The following is a 16,476-nucleotide window of genomic DNA, read 5'->3' as shown; positions in this document are numbered from 1 at the left end:
TAAATTTTGTACCAAATGAAAAAGCAACTAATTATTTAGTGGCAAAAATGAGCATTGAATCAATGATATCCAATCAGCAGTTGTATTTCAAATTTGGGGTGGGGGGTATACAGTATTTCTTTAGTTTTTATTGATTTATGAAATTTTTAAGGAGTATCTATTCTCATATTTTCACAAGCTCTCGCTCCAAAATCTCTGTACAGTAACAAATCTTGGCTTCCATTTCACTGTAACTTGCAGTGGGTCCCTCCTGACTGACAATCCAAGTCTTTACTCAGCATACTTTTGAAATGCTGAATGTACATTTTATTCATAGACTAAACAGTGTGTGGATGAATACAAAGTATGATGACAAAAAATGGGACGGTGATAGGCTATAGCATTAATACTCTTTGCCAACAGAGAACGAATGAGATATTCTGTGAAGCAATTTGGGACTATTACGCTAAAGGCTGTATATAAATATAAAGTTATTGCTGTTCAAACCCCCATTCTTCTCACTTTCCAATGTGAATTGTAGGCAGCAAATATGGACCATCCTCCTACAGATAAAGGGAGAACATGGGCCTCAGCAGTACACTGTGCCTGTGAGTGAGTGGGCAAAGATGGCTTTTGTTAGCAATCTAGAAGCAAGCTGCCTACCAATCTTTCAGCAACAGAGGCAAATTTAGAGCAAAGAGCTATGATGTTAACTTTTATGGAAGAAAACTTATAGCAGTAGAAATTATCTAATGCAGTTAGAGCCAGTATACAGGTGCTTTCCATCCAAGTAGTAGTTTTTTTTTCAAAATGGTAAATTGCTTACAGATTTACGTTTTGTTGCTCAACACTTCTGGAGTTTTGAGTTTTTAAAAAATTGTATTTCTTTTAAGTTACAATAAATTGATAATTTACAATGTACGTGGGTGAACAACAAAGGGCCACATTTTGTTGTAACAGGGCATCTAACAGTGTCTGCTGTTATAAAAAAACCGAGAAAATGCTGGAAATACTCAGCAGATCTGGCAAGAGGTTTCCTCCAATTTTTTTTTGGGGTGTGTGGGTCATTTATTTAAGTGCGTGGTCCCTTTAAGATTTTTTGCGTGGCTGTGCATGTGCAGTAACCAGCACACAGCGATGTAGTTTACAGGGGACGTTGGGTCTGCAGTAGACGCAGCATCTGAGGAGAGACAAACAGAGTTAACGTTTCAGGTCGATGACCTTTCATCAGAAGCCATCATCAGGAGTTCTGATGAAGGACACTGACCCGGAACATGAACTGTTTCTCCCTCCACAAATACTGTCAGACCTGCTGAGTATTTCCAGTATTTTCTGTTTTTATTTCAGATTTCCAGCAATTGCAGTATTTTGATCTTGTATTGGTGTCTGTTGTGAGACATGCTCTTGCACGTTTAGGTTTTTAAACTATTTACGTGACAAGTTGCTGAAACAGCAAGCTGATAACTTCGCAGAGAGAAATAGGGCACCTGGAACTTGAGTGACCAGGGTAAGCAACTGCATATCTCCTAATTAATCAATCAGACTGAAGGATTGTGAACTTAATGAAAGAACTGAGAAGGAAGTGTAAATGAAAGTGGATGAATTCAATGCCAAATCAGGTACAGAAAAAGAAATAGAGGGAATGACAGATTAGATTGAGAGAAGAAAAAGAGACAAAAAGGAAACGTAACAATAACAATTTCTTCTTTGGCCTCCTTATCTCGAGAAACAATGGGTAAGCGCCTGGAGGTGGTCGGTGATGTGTGGAGCAGCACCTGGAGTGGCTATAAAGGCCAATTCTAGAGTGACAGGCTCTTCCACAGGTGCTGCAGAAAAATTTGTTTGTCGGGGATGTTACACAGTTGGCTCTCCCCTTGCGCTTCTGTCTTTTTTCCTGCCAACTGCTAAGTCTCTTGGACTCGCCACACTTTAGCCCCGCCTTTATGGCTGCCCGCCAGCACTGGCGAACGCTGGCAACTGATTCCCACGACTTGTGATCAATGTCACAGGACTTCATGTCGCATTTGCAGACGTCTTTGAAGCGGAGACATGGACGGCCGGTGGGTCTGATACCAGTGGCGAGCTCGCTGTACAATGTGTCTTTGGGGATCCTGCCACCTTCCATGCGGCTCACATGGCCAAGACATCTCAAGCGCCGCTGACTCAGTAGTGTGTATAAGCTGGGGATGTTGGCCGCCTCGAGAACTGTGTTGGAGATACGGTCCTGCCATCTGATGCCAAGTATTCTCCAGCGGCAGCGAAGATGGAATGAATTGAGACGTTGCTCTTGGCTGACATACGTTGTCCAGGCCTCGCTGCCATAGAGCAAGGTACTGAGGACACAGGCTTGATACACTCGGATTTTTGTGTTCCGTGTCAGTGCGCCATTTTCCCACACTCTCTTGGCCAGTCTGGACATAGCAGTGGAAGCCTTTCCCATGCGCTTGTTGATTTCTGCCTCGAGAGGCAGGTTACTGGTGATAGTTGAGCCTAGGTAGGTGAACTCTTGAACCACTTCCAGAGCATGGTCGCCGATATTGATGGAGCATTTCTGACGTCCTGACCCATGATGTTTGTTTTCTTGAGGCTGATGGTTAGGCCAAATTTGTTGCAGGCAGCCGCAAACCTGTCGATGAGACTCTGCAGACACTCTTCAGTATGAGATGTTAAAGCAGCATCGTCAGCAAAGAGGAGTTCCCTGATGAGGACTTTCCGTACTTTGGACTTCGCTCTTAGACGGGCAAGGTTCAACAACCTGCCCCCTGTTCTTGTGTGGAGGAAAATTCCTTCTTCAGAGGACTTGAACGCATGTGAAAGCAGCAGGGAGAAGAAAATCCCAAAAAGTGCGGGTGCGAGAACACAGCCCTGTTTCACGCCACTCAGGATAGGAAAGGGGTCTGAAGAGGTGCCGCTATGTTGAATTGTGCCTTTCATATTGTCATGGAATGAGGTGATGATACTTAGTAGCTTCGGTGGACATCCAATCTTTTCTGGTAGTCTGAAGAGACCACGTCTGCTGACGAGGTCAAAAGCTTTGGTGAGATCAATGAAAGCAATGTAGAGGGATATCTGTTGTTCGCGGCATTTCTCCTGTATCTGACGAAGGGAGAACAGCATGTCAACGGTCGTTCTCTCTGCACGAAAGCCACACTGTGCCTCAGGGTAGACACGCTCGGCCAGCTTTTGGAGCCTGTTTAAAGCGACTCGAGCAAAGACTTTCCCCACTATGCTGAGCAGGGAGATTCCACGGTAGTTGTTGCAGTCACCTCTGTTTTTATAGAGGGTGATGATATTGGCATCGCGCATGTCCTGAGGTACTGCTCCCACGTCCCAGCACAGGCAAAGCAGTTCATGTAGTGCTGAGAGTATAGCAAGCTTGACACTCTTGATTATTTCAGGGGTAATGCTGTCCTTCCCAGGGGTTTTTCCGCTGGCTAGAGAATCAATGGCATCACTGAGTTCCGATTTTGTTGGCTGTATGTCCAGCTCATCCATGACTGGTGGAGGCTGGGCTGCATTGAGGGCAGTCTCAGTGACAATATTCTCCCTGGAGTACAGTTCTAGGTAGTGCTCAACCCAGCGGTCCATTTGCTTGCGTTGGTCAGTAATTATGTCCCCTGATTTAGATTTGAGGGGGGCGATCTTCTTGATGGTTGGCCCAAAAGCTCTCTTAATGCCATCATACATTCCTCTGATGTTTCCGGTGTCTGAGGCCAGCTGAATATGACTGCATAGGTGTTGCCAGTAGTCATTTGCGCAGTGCCTAGCTGTTCTTTGTGAAGTGCTTCTGGCTGCTTTAAGTGCTACGGATGTTAACTCGCTGGGGGCTTTCTTGTAGTTCAACAGTGCAATGCGCTTAGCGGCTATGACAGGTTCCAGCTCTTCAATATGAGACTGAAACCAGTCTGCATTCCTCTTCGCACGTTTGCCGTAGGGGGGTCAAAGCTGATTCATAGATGGCGTCTCTGATGTGGGCCCACTTGGTCTCAGCATCCCCTGTGGGAGTGTTTTGAAGGGCTGTTACAAGTGAATTTAGAAATTTTTGTAACAGCTGTGGATGAGAAATTCTGCTCGTGTTGATGCGCGGGAGGCTCTTCTGCTTGGAATGATGCAACGTCTTTGGTCTGAGTCTAACCTTGCTGCACACCAGGGAGTGGTTGGTGTCGCAGTCCGCACTGTGGAAGCTGCGTGTGATTTGAACACTGTTTAAAGAGGCTCGCCTTGTGACGATGAGGTCTAGCTGGTGCCAACGACGCGATCTTGGGTGCCTCCATGAAACCTGGTGACAGGGTTTAGTGTGAAAGAACGAGTTGGTGATGCAGAGGTTATGATAGGTACACAACTCAAGCAGTCTGTCCATTCTCATTCATCCTTCCAACGCCATAGCGCCCAAGGCAGGAAGGCCATGAGTCATGGTCGGCCCCCAACCTGGCATACAAGTCCCCCAGCAGGAACAGGTGTTGGGGATGCTACTAATGATATTATGGAGTTCCTCATAGAACTGGTCTTTAGCTTCAGGTGGGGAGCAGAGTGTTGGAGCATACATGCTGAGTAGGTGTACTGGACCAGAGGTGGTGAGCAGTCGGACAGACAGTATGCGTTCCTAGCCATTTGAGGGAGGCTCTATCATGCTGAGCAAGGAGTTTCTGATGGCGAAACCCACTCCAAGCTGTCTTGGTTCTTCAGGATCCCTGCCCTGCCAGAAGAAGGTGTAGTCTTGCTCTGCTGGAGATCCACTCGCGGGGAGGTGTGTCTCCTGAAGTGCTGCAAGGTCTACATTGAGGCTACTGAGCTCGTTGTTAATGATGGTGGTCTTCCGAGAATCGTTGATTTGTGTAAGGTCTTCCGACAGGCCAGGACACATAGCTCTGACGTTCCAGCTTGCAAAGTGAAGGGCTGGTACCTTCTTTCCTTTTTTCACGTTGTTTGGTGCGGTATTGCAGGCTACTTTTCGGGCAATGACCCTGAGCTCCAAGCACCCATTGAAGCAGGTGGACTGTGGCGGGACAGAAACTTATTGACCGGGGGCTGTCCGGTTTGAGGCAGGCGGTAGCTGTCCAGTGAGGTACGATGACCTCTCCCACCGACAAAGGCAACCCGTGGCGCCCAATCTCTATGCCAATTGAGCTGGACTTATAACCCGTAACTGCTGCCTTCCGTGTTGTTTCAGTCTATGGAGTGACCTCTCCATGGCGCATGCCTGGGCGAATGTATGGAGGTTGAGAGTTGCCCAATCGTCAAGACCCCCCTCTCGGCCTTTCTGGTGGGGTCCAAAGGAGTGCAGAGCACGACGTTTGGCACCGGTATGGCTGCAGGAACTGCCGGAAACATGCCAAAGGAAACATGACCGCCTACGGGGTTCCACTCCGGATTTTCTGTTAGGGTTTACTCCCTTAGCCTTGGTCTTTCCTGAGACGCCCACAAGGCAGTGGGGTTGTTAGGACCCCTACACAGCTGTAGGAGGAAGCTGGTGGGAGGAGCGGGTGCGAGGGGGAGGAGTGGAGGGGGGAGGGGGGTGCGGGTGAGCTGAGAGAGTGGAGCTGGGAAGGGGAAGGGGGGGGGGTGGAAGGGAGGGAAGGGGAAGGGGGGTGCAGGTAATAAGCCATTTCCTCAGTTCCCACCATCGATGCCTGGAAAGCTCATCCGCGTCCTTCGGGAGGTGAGCAACATCCTCGGGCGCCGGTACCAGCATTGCCGACAGTGCGCTGCAGATGCTCTCCGAGCCATCTCCCGCGGGCGCTTTGAGGTTGCGGCCGAGGAGCCGTTCGTGGCTTTTTGCGTGTTTGGGGCACCTTTTCGCAAGGCTTCCCCTCTGTGATAGACTTATTTCCCTCGGGTCCCGCTGCTCCTTCTTCTCTGCAATGGACTTACCGCATGCCGTGGCCGCGGACACTCTGGACGGTGTAGGCAGCACGATCCGTCCAGCTGTACTTTGAGTTTCGTCCGGATTACGTTCAATTTCATTGAGAAAACAAAGAGCAGGTATGGCTGGGGGAGGGCAGTGGGCCCAAGTAACATAAACTAGCTGTTAGCTGTTAGGGCTAAAATGAACTGATTAAAGAGCCAGGGGAGTTTAAACACTTTAAGAGGGTAGATTGGGGGAGAAAACACTAAGAATGGGAGCAGATGGCCATGGATAGAGTTGAACAGCAAGGGAGCTTCCTCGGGAGCTTACAGCCCAGGAGCCATCTTGCCCTTGAAGGGCAAGCAAATTAAATTCAATCAAACAATTAAAATGAAGGAATTACAGCAATCATCACTTCATTAAAAGGGTACTTAAACTGAATGGTCAATACTTTATGGCAAGGTTAGTTCGTATCTACTGTGCAAATACAGCAATCTCCGCCATTCAACTGTGAGGCAGACAGCGGGATGCTGTTTTCACAAAGCCAACAGTGGAGCGTGCAACTCGGATCGCATATTTTGGATATTCATATTTAATCTGCGCATCTGCTCTTTGGCTGAAGTTTCTAACGCATTTGTACTTAAACAGCAGCAAGCGCCATTAACACCCAATTATTTTCATAGCAGAATCTGGGCCGATAATGAACTAACCTTCTAGAGTGGCATATAGTGGGAACAATATTAGACACTGATGCAGTGAGTAGCAATGGTGTTAGGGTGCAATGCTGTTTCTGCCCATGTTGTCATTGCCTGGAGTATGCTCCAGATGGTTGTCTAATGAGGTATGTGAAGAATGTTGCTGATACGTCCATCAGTCAACCAGGAATGTAGATAAAATTCAAACAAATCTCGTTTTGCCAAGAGCTTTGACTCTGGTCAGTACACGCAAATGCTATTGGAAGCTACATATATTAATACACAGGGCCCTGTTCTTTGCAGACAGAAAGAACATGGTACACAATTTGTGCCTGTTTCAGCTAAAAAAAGTAAGTGACAGTCATTTACTGGTTCATTCCACAGGGCAATGCCTTGACCAGAGTCAAGCTATCTGGTTTAAATTTCAAAAAGCTTGGCAGTTAACTGTCAGTCACCATAAACTGGTGCATTCTCCATGGCAACGCTTCTAACAATTAGAGTCTGCTTGCCAACCAATCAGCACTCTCTTCTCATATAGTATAAATTTGTTGTTTCCCTTGCATTGGCATTCTTGTGAATTGTCCTGAAGAGTACAAGATGAAAAGCTTTGACAAAATATCTCTGTTTTCAGCAATACTCAAGTTCTGTACTACCAAATGACTAAATTGAAATTACTTAGCCTGCTTGCTGAGAAGAGTTACATTCACATTTCCAAGCACCAGGTTTAAGTATAGCCTGAAAGAAGAAAAATAATTAAAATGTGCAGGGTTTTCCTGTCATTTGAATATTAGCATTTCCACAGACAACAAAATCAGAACTCATAATTAGTCTTATATCAATTCCATGACTGACTAGACTTATCAATTAAGATTTCAGGAAAAATAAAGTATCTTGTGCTAGTGAGATGCCTTCCGGAAGAAACATCTTTGTAAGCAAATCTGAATCCTCACTATTCATTCTATTTAGCAGCATTTGCAAATTAGAATGAATCTGAAATGCAGGAATTTGGTGAAATTTACATACAGCCAAGGGCATCGGAACCTCTGTTTAATGTCTCATAAGAAAGAGAGCACAATCCCTCCATAGTGCACTGGTGTCAGCCTAAAATGTGTGTTCAAAACTCTGGAGTGGGGCTTGAACCCATGACCTTCTGTCAAGAGTACTACCACTGGCACCCAAGCTCCTTGAATATGTTGTCTCTCAGCTCTCTCTCCCAAAATATGCTGTGCAAATCCCTCCAGTCCAGCTTCCACCCTTCTTACAACACTGAAATAGCTCAAGCCGAGTCACAGCTAATATCATTCACGACTGTGACCAAGGTACATTATTGCTCCGCAATCTTTCTTTGGTATTTGATAGGTTGGTCACGCCATTTTCCACCAATGCATCTGCCTCTGCTGTCCAGCATCATGTGATTGGACTTGTAGGGTTCCATTTATATCATTTAAACACCAGTGCATCTCCATCAATAGATTCTCTTCCCTCCCCTACACTATTATCTTTCCTTTGCCCTCTCCTCTTTCTTATCTGCAACTTGCTCCTTGTTGACATCTACAGGCACAGTATCAGCTTTCACATGTGTGCAGGTAATACCCAGCTCTATTGTATCATTACTTCTCTCAACACCTTGGCTACCTTTGTGCTGTAACTGTTTGTCCAACATTAACTCTGGGATGACCCACAATTTCTTACAATTCAACATCAAGAAAACCAAATAGATCATGCTTGGCCCTTGTCACAACTTCTACTCCCTTGTCACTTCCTCCATCTCCTGCCTGGCCACGATCTCAGGCAAAATCAGATAATTCAGAACCTTGGCACCCTGTTCAATCCAGAGCTAAGTTTTACCCATCACCAAGATGACTTTCTGTGTAACATTGCCCATCTTCAACCCCAGCTGTGCAACACTACCATTTCTTTGTCATCCCCCAAACTTAACTACTCCAACACTCTCCTTACTGGTCTCCCATTCTTCACCTTTCATAAATTTCAGCTTGCCCAAAATGCTTTGCCACATGTATCCTGTTTAGCATTAACACTTATTCATTCATCACACCCATTTTCTGACTTACACTGGCTTTCATTTTCCAACAAGTCCATAAATCCATCGGTGGCCTTGCCCTACCCTATCTCTGCAATCGCTTCCAGCTCTATATATCCCCTCCCAATTACTCTGTTCCTCCGATTCTGGCCTTTTCTGCATCCACTTTCCTTTCGCCCTACCAGTTCTTCAATTCTACTATCTACAGGTCTGTCCCTACATATGTTTGCCTCTCTCCAACTTTAAGTTCTCAAAACCTACTTTTTTAACTAAGATTTTGTTCACCTCTGAATGCTTTCTTCCTTGGCTGGTGGTCCTGTTGCCTTCCATTTATTCATGAAGTATAATGGGAAGTCTCTTTACGTTAAAGGTGCTATATATTTGCCAGTTGTTGTTGAACTATACTACAGTGAGAGTTGCCACTTTCAGGGAGAAAATCTGAAGGAAAGAATGTCTGCACTAGTCCATAATTTCAATTTCAAATTCACTAATCAAAGTTAAATGTGACCTCATTTTTTTGTCAAAAGGAGGCAAACCAGTCCAAAAGTTAAAACACAAGAATTTTATGCTCAAATTGGAAACCAACATTTAAATCCCGGTTAGGCTTCCCTTAGGATTGCAAAATCTTGGCTGGGATAGAACCTGTATAGATGGAAACTACAATGGGTTAGTACAGTGGCGTGTCACTGCTGAAACCTGGGTTTGGATGCAGAGAGACAGATGACATGAAAACGTCCTATTATAGTTTAAGCATCCTATATATGAAATAAGTTTATCTTGGCAGCTCCTAGTGGATGTCAACCACAGTGTAAAAAAAGCATTTAATTTGTCACAAATTGCAAACTTGTTCAGAATATCTACAAGATTGACTGATGTGCAAAAAGAAAATGTCACACTTTGTGCAATACCAGGTGACCTTCTGAGTTTGCAGACATTGGGCAAGATAAAGGGAGTTTTGTTCTGCATTTAACCTGTGCCATGTGTGACCTGGGACTAATTGTTGCGGATACTCTGTCCCATAAAAGAAAATGCTGCATTACCCTTTCACTTGGAGCATAAAATTTCAATCAATAAATGCAGAATGAGTGCAGAAGCCTCCCTCCCTGTGAAAAAGTGTGATCTCCCTTATTAGGGTGACTAAAAGCAGGAAATCTTTGTGGCGAAGTAGCTGCAAGCCCACATCCTCCCAGCCCATATTGCCAATACTGTGCATATTACAAGTTTACGTTTACATAGGACGTCTTTTTTTTTAAAAGGGAAAAAAAACTTACCCATTCTTCTTGGGCAAGAATGCTTCCATCTCAAAGAAAACATTGCGTCGCTCTTTGATATCATTATTAAATTTCTGTATGACTTCAGCTTCTTCTACATTAGCTGAACATTTATACCTGTGTGAAAAATAAATTTTTAAGCTGTCACACATCTTTGCTCTTATCCTGCTAATGGAACAGAGATACTAAATATGTAATGTTTTCTCCAGCCTTTCCTCCACAGTTTAACAGTACCATAAATTTAATTGCTGACTCCAATTTTACTTGCTAACTATGCACTTAACGGTGAGTGTCAAATACTCGTATTTTCCATTAATGATTTCTGAGGCTTCAGGCTATCTATTTACACGCAATATAGGAAAATCTAGACTTGAACATTTATTTTTCTCTTTCCATACTTGGATGTGGGCATCACTGGCAAGACTGGCATTTATTGCCCATCCGTAGCTGCCTTGGAAAAGTGATGATGGGCTATCTTCTTGCATAGCTGCAGCCCATGTGGTGAAGGTCCTCCCACAATGCTCCTTACCAAAGGCGTTCCAGGATTTTGACCCAGCAACAGTGAGGGAAAAGTGATACATGCCCTGGGACTGTTACTGTCGATGCTAGATGCCCAAAAATAGGCACAAAGCTCGAAAGACACAGGTGTACAATGGTAAATTATGCCAAGAACATTACCATTAGATGATAAAAGTCAATTCACTTACAACTTATTAAAATAAACCATTTAACATGAAACAGCAAAATTCCACATCAGAATGTTAAACAATGCCTTAGTCAGAAATGTTACTTTTATTCCACTGGGTAACTCTGTTACTAAATAACCAACACAAAATGTTAATTGTGTGATTATATGCAGGTGAAGGGAGTTAATTGGGGTTTTAGTTGAGCACTTAAAAGCACACACTCACTGGGAATAGGAGAGGGATGTGTGTGTGTATGTGTGTGTGTGTGTACATACGTACACACACACACACACACACACATACATACATGTTTGTAATCCTTTTACTCTGCACAATAAATGTGAAGCTGAGTAAATATAGGCTCCAGCCTTATCCTTCTCAAGAAAGCTTTCTGGAGTTTAACATGGTAGCAGAGAATGGTTGCCTAAAGCTGAAGGTTGGAAAATAGGAATTTTTTTTGAATAGAAAACTAAAGTCTCAAGTGCCATTTTGAAAAAATATGGCAGAAAGCAAGGGCAAATTTTCAAGGTATGATTACCCTCCAGTGTTTTTGGAGTCTGAACCGTACAACCAGTGGAAAAATGAAGTGGATACGTGGACACGGGTTACATCTCTACCAAAAAGGAAACAGGTATGGCCTTGGCTTTGTCATTTCCTATCAGAAGTAAAGTGTTTTCTGAACTGGATGCTCGTCCGTTGGATCTTCTGTTAGAATTCTTGGATGATATTTACAAGAAAAATCACCTATTGAGTGCATATGAGGCATGACAAGACCTTGATAGATTTCAGAAAACAGATGGTTATTCTATGGAGGAATAGATCATGGACTTTAACAGACTATATAAAAGATTAAGAAAACTCAATTTGGAGATCCCTGGTTAAGTGCTAGCTTTTAAATTGCTAGATTGTGCAACGGTGTTGCATATTCGGTTCTCGGGCAAAGGCTCTCTGTTGAACCAAATGTCCGCAGCCTAAAAAAAAAAATTCCTGGGGAAAGTCATTTTGCGCAGTCCTGGTAGAACAAGCCAGACACTCTGCGGTGACGCAAGGAATGGAGCTCTCAATGTTTACAAGATTTAGAAATAATCCCGGCACTAGAAGCAGTCCTAAGTACAATGGAAGAGTTAAAGAAAGGAGGAATGAGGGTGAAAACACCTTTAGCAGGTCTGAATATTACAGTGGAAGACAGCAATCAAAGGCGAATGAATACCAGGAATGCCCAAGGAACAGTTAATAGGTGCTTCAGATGTGACTCAAAGTATCATTCTGCAATGAGCTGCCCTGAGCGGAGGGGCAGAGTCTTCGAAATAACACATGACGCAGAAAATTCTGAGGCAGAAGAGGAACATACTGATGGATCTGAAGGAATTGTACGAGTCACAAGGAGTTTTAGTCCTGTGATGAATGTGTTGGTTGCAGATGCATTTAACTGTGCCGTACTGGATAGTGCTTATACATCGACAGTATGTGGAACTGATTGGTTACAATGTTATCTGGATTCACTCAGTAGTGAGGATCGACGCAAGGCTATGGAGTATAAAAGTACTACCAGATTTAGGTTTGGTGATGACAACACATTGAAGTCACTGAACAGAGTAGTAATCCCATGTAAAATAGCTGGGGTAAGCCACTTGATCAGTACTAATGTAGTCTCCAGTCAGACCTTTACTCTTGAGTAACCCCAATGAAAAAGGCACAGATGAAACTTAATACGGAGCATGATAAGGCAATTGTTTTTGGGAAGCCAGTGAATTTGCGATTTAAGTCAGAGCATTAGAGAAGTGTTGATGGCATCAGGTGTTGCGAATCAGAGATAAAAGGCAAACTGTCTTAAAGTTGCACAGGCACTTTGTTCATCCTTCTTGTCAGAGATTAAAAACCCTACTGAAACATGCAGGGGAGATCGATGGAGAGTATACGAGGATAAGAGATTAGTGAAAAATGAGAGATTTCTAAAAAGTATAGGAGGACACCATCACATCCTATTGTAAGCCTTCCATTGGCACATGACTTTATCGAGGTAGTTGTAATGGATTTAAAGGTATGGGACAAAGACAAGAATATTTTCATTCTACATTTTATAGACCTAGCAACTAGATTTAGTTTGTTTTTATTCATTCATTGGATGTGGACGTCGCTGGCCAGGCCAGTATTTATTGCCCATCCCTAATTGCCCTTGAGAAGGTAGTGGTGAGCTGCCTTCTTGAACCGCTGCAGTCCATTTGGGGTAGGTACACCCACAATGCTGTTAAGAAGGGAGTTCCAGGATTTTGACCCAGCGACAGTGAAGGAACGGCGATATAGTTCCAAGTCAGGATGGTGTGTGACTTGGAGGGGAACTTACAGATGGTGGTGTTCCCATGCATTTGCTGCCCCTGTCCTTCTAGTTGGTTGAGGTCACTGGTTTGTAAGGTGCTGTCGAAGGAGCCTTGGTGCGTTGCTGCAGTGCATCTTGTAGATGGTACATACTGCTGCCAATGTGAGTCAGTAGTGGAGGGAGTGAATGTTTGTAGATGGGGTGCCAATCAAGCGGGCTGCTTTGTCCTGGATAGCGTCGAGCTTCGAGTGTTGTTGGAGCTGCACCCATCCAGGCAAGTGGAGAGTATTCCATCACACTCCCGACTTGTGCCTTGTAGATGGTGGACAGGCTTTGGGGAGTCAGGAGGGGAGTTACTCGCCGCAGGATTCCGAGCCTCTGACCTGCTCTTGTAGCCATATAAATACCGTGGCTACTCCAGTTCAGTTTCTGGTCAATGGTAGCCCCTAGGATGTTGATAGTGGGGGATTCAGCAATGGTAATGCCATTGAATGTCAAGGGGAGATGGTAAGATTCTCTCTTGTTGGAGATGGTCATTGCCTGGCATTTGTGTGGCGCAAATGTTACCTGCCTCTTATTAGCCCAATCCTGGATATTGTCCAAGTCTTGCTGCATTTCTACACAGATTGCTTCAGTATCCGAGGAGTCGTGAATGGTGCTGAACGTTGTGCAATCATCAGCGAACATCCCCACTTCTGACCTTATGATTGAAGGAAGGTCATTGATGAAGCAGCTGAAGATGGTTGGGCCAAGGACACCACCCTGAGGAACTCCTGCAGGTGATGTCCTGGAGCTCAGACGATTGACGTCCAACAACCACAACCATCATCCTTTGCGCTAGGTATGACTCCAGCCAGCGGAGGGTTTTCCCCGATTCCCATTGACCTCAGTTTTGCTCGGGCTCCTTGATGCCATACTCGGTCAAATGCTGCCTTGATGTCAAGGGCAGTCACTCTCACCTCTTGAATTCAGCTCTTTTGTCCATGTTTGAACCAAGGCTGTAATGAGGTCAGGAGCTGAGTGGCCCTGGCGGAACCCAAACTGAGCGTCACTGAGCAGGTTATTGCTAAGCAAGTGCCGTTTGATGTCACTGTTGATGACCCCTTCCATCACTTTACTGATTGAGAGTAGGCTGATGGGGTGATAATTGGCTGGGTTGGACTTGTCCTGCTTTTTGTGTACAGGACATACCTGGGCAATTTTCCACATTGCGGGTAGATGCCAGCGTTGTAGCTGTACTGGAACAGCTTGGCTAGGGGCGCAGCAAGATCCAAAGCACAGGTGTTCATTACTCTTGCTGCAATATTGTCAGGGCCCATAGCCTTTGCAGTATCCAGTGCCTTCAGTCGTTTCTTGAGATCACGCAGAGTGAATTGAATTGGCTGAGGTCTGGCATCTGTGATGCTAGGGACTTCAGGAGGAGGCCGAGATGGATCATCAACTCGGCACTTCTGGCTGAAGATTGTTGCAAATGCTTCAGCCTTATCTTTTGTACCTGGATGTGCTGGGCTCCCCCATGATTGAGGATGGGGATATTTGTGGAGCCACCTCCTCCAGTTAGTTGTTAATTGTCCACCACCATTCACGGCTGGATGTGGCAGGACTGCAGAGCTTAGATCTGATCCGTTGGTTATGGAATCGCTTAGCTCTGTCTATCGCATGCTGCTTATGTAGTTTGGCACGCAGATAGTCCTGTGTTGTAACTTCACCAGGTTGACACCTCATTTTGAGGTATGCCTGGTGCTGCTCCTGGCATGCCCTCCTGCACTCTTCATTGAACCAGGGTTGGTCTCCTGGCTTAATGGTAAAGGTAGAGTGGGGGATATGCTGGGCCATGAGGTTACAGATTGTGGTTGAGTACAATTCTGCTGCTGATGATGGCCCACAGCGCCTCATGGATGCCCAGGTTTGCATTGCTAGATCTGTTCGAAATCTATCCCATTTAGCACGGTGGTAGTGCCACACAACACGAAGGAGGGTATCTTCAATGTGAAGGCGGGACTTCGTCTCCACAAGGTCTGTGCGGTGGTCACTCCTACCAATGCGGTCATGGATAGATGCATCTGCGGCAGGCAGACTGGTGAGGACGAATTCAAGTATGTTTTTCCCTCTTGTTGGTTCCCTCACCACCTGCCGCATACCCAGTCTAGCAGATACGTCCTTTCGGACTCGGCCAGCTCGGTCAGTAGTGGTGCTACCGAGCCACTTTTGGTGATGGACATTGAAGTCCCCCACCCAGAGTGCTTCCTCCAAGTGCTGTTCAACATGGAGGAGTACTGACTCATCAGCTGAGGGAGAGTGGTAGGTGGTAATCAGCAGGAGGTTTCCTTGCACATGTTTGACCTGATGCCATGAGACTTAATGGGGTCCAGAGTCGATGTTGAGGACTCCCAGGGCAACTCCCTCCCTACTGGAAACCACTGTGCCGCCACCTCTGCTGGGTCTGTCCTACCGGTGGGACAGGACATACCCAAGGATAGTGATGGCAGTGTCTGGGACATTGTCTGAAAGGTATGATTCCATGAGTATGACTATGTCAGGCGGTTGCTTGACTAGTCTGTGGGACAGCTCTCCCAACTTTGGCACAAGCCCCCAGATGTTAGTAAGGAGGACTTTCAGGGTCGACAGGGCTGGGTTTGCCATTGTCACTTCTGGCCAATTGGTCGATGCCGGGTGATCCGACCGGTTTCATTCCTTTTTATTGACTTTGTCGTGGTTAGATACAACTGAGTGGCTTGCTAGGCCATTTCAGAGGGCATGTAAGAGTCAACCACATTGCTGTGGGTCTGGAGTCACATGTAGGCCAGACCAGGTAAGGACAGCAGATTTCCTCCCCTAAAGGACATTGGTGAACCTGATGGGTTTTTACAACAATCGACAATGGTTTCATGGCCGTCATTAGACTAGTTTTTTTTTCTAAATTCCAGATTTATTAATGAATTCAAATTCCACCTTCTGCTGTGGTGGAATTGAACCCATGTCCCCAGAGCAATACCCTGGGTCCCTGGGTTACTAGTCCAGTGACAATACCACTACGCCACTGCCTCCCCTTTCTACAATAATAAATAGTAAAGATGAAAGGGTGATTATAGACAAAATTATGGAGAAATGGATAGGGACTGGGCTTGGGGCACCAGCTAAGTTTCTGACTGATAATGGAGGGGAATTTATGATGAGTTCAGGGATGGGTGTGAAAACATGAACATTAGGGTTATGAATACTGCAACTGAAAGTCCTTTCAGCAATGGGCTTTGTGAAAGGAATCACGCAGTGGTTGATGAAATGTTACATAAAATCTTGGCTGACCAGCCAAACTGAAAGTTGACAACTGCCCTTGCATGGGTGGTTCATGCGAAGAATTCACTTCAGATGGTTGGAGGATATAGTCCGTATCAATTGGTGTATAGGTGGAATCCCAAATTGCCTTCTGTACTGTGAGACAGTCCTCCTGCTCTAGAAGGTACTGCAATTAGTTCTATTTTTTTCGACACATCTGAATGCTTTACGTGCAGGGAGACGGGCTTTCATCAAGGCTGAGGTCTCTGAGGAAATTCTCAGAGCTTTGAAGCATCGATTAAGGTAATCTGAGGAGGAATTTAGTTCAGGAGCTTTCGTCTATGATAAAAGAAATGGCCATAGGGA

General features: G+C 45.2%; 2 protein-coding genes across 4 annotated transcripts in view; one reads left to right on the top strand and one right to left on the bottom strand.

Annotated features, from left to right (window-relative positions):
* Positions 1 to 16,476, top strand: part of rhof (ras homolog family member F) — a 148,484-nt gene that overhangs the window by 91,377 nt on the left and 40,631 nt on the right. The window lies entirely within an intron of this gene.
* The window catches only part of LOC137382703 (transmembrane protein 120B-like), an 83,173-nt gene that overhangs the window by 50,547 nt on the left and 16,150 nt on the right, over positions 1 to 16,476 (bottom strand). The window contains exons 3-4 of the mRNA XM_068055009.1: positions 9,832 to 9,948; positions 7,195 to 7,254 (exon numbers count right to left, since the gene is read on the bottom strand). Coding sequence (XP_067911110.1) covers positions 7,195 to 7,254; positions 9,832 to 9,948 — 177 coding nt within the window. The remainder of the gene's footprint in view (positions 1 to 7,194; positions 7,255 to 9,831; positions 9,949 to 16,476) is intronic.

Source organism: Heterodontus francisci, chromosome 23 (assembly GCF_036365525.1).
Source record: "Heterodontus francisci isolate sHetFra1 chromosome 23, sHetFra1.hap1, whole genome shotgun sequence".
Lineage (NCBI taxonomy): Eukaryota > Metazoa > Chordata > Chondrichthyes > Heterodontiformes > Heterodontidae > Heterodontus > Heterodontus francisci.
The sequence above is the reverse complement of the archived record's forward strand: the minus strand, read 5'-3'. Positions and strand labels throughout refer to the sequence as shown.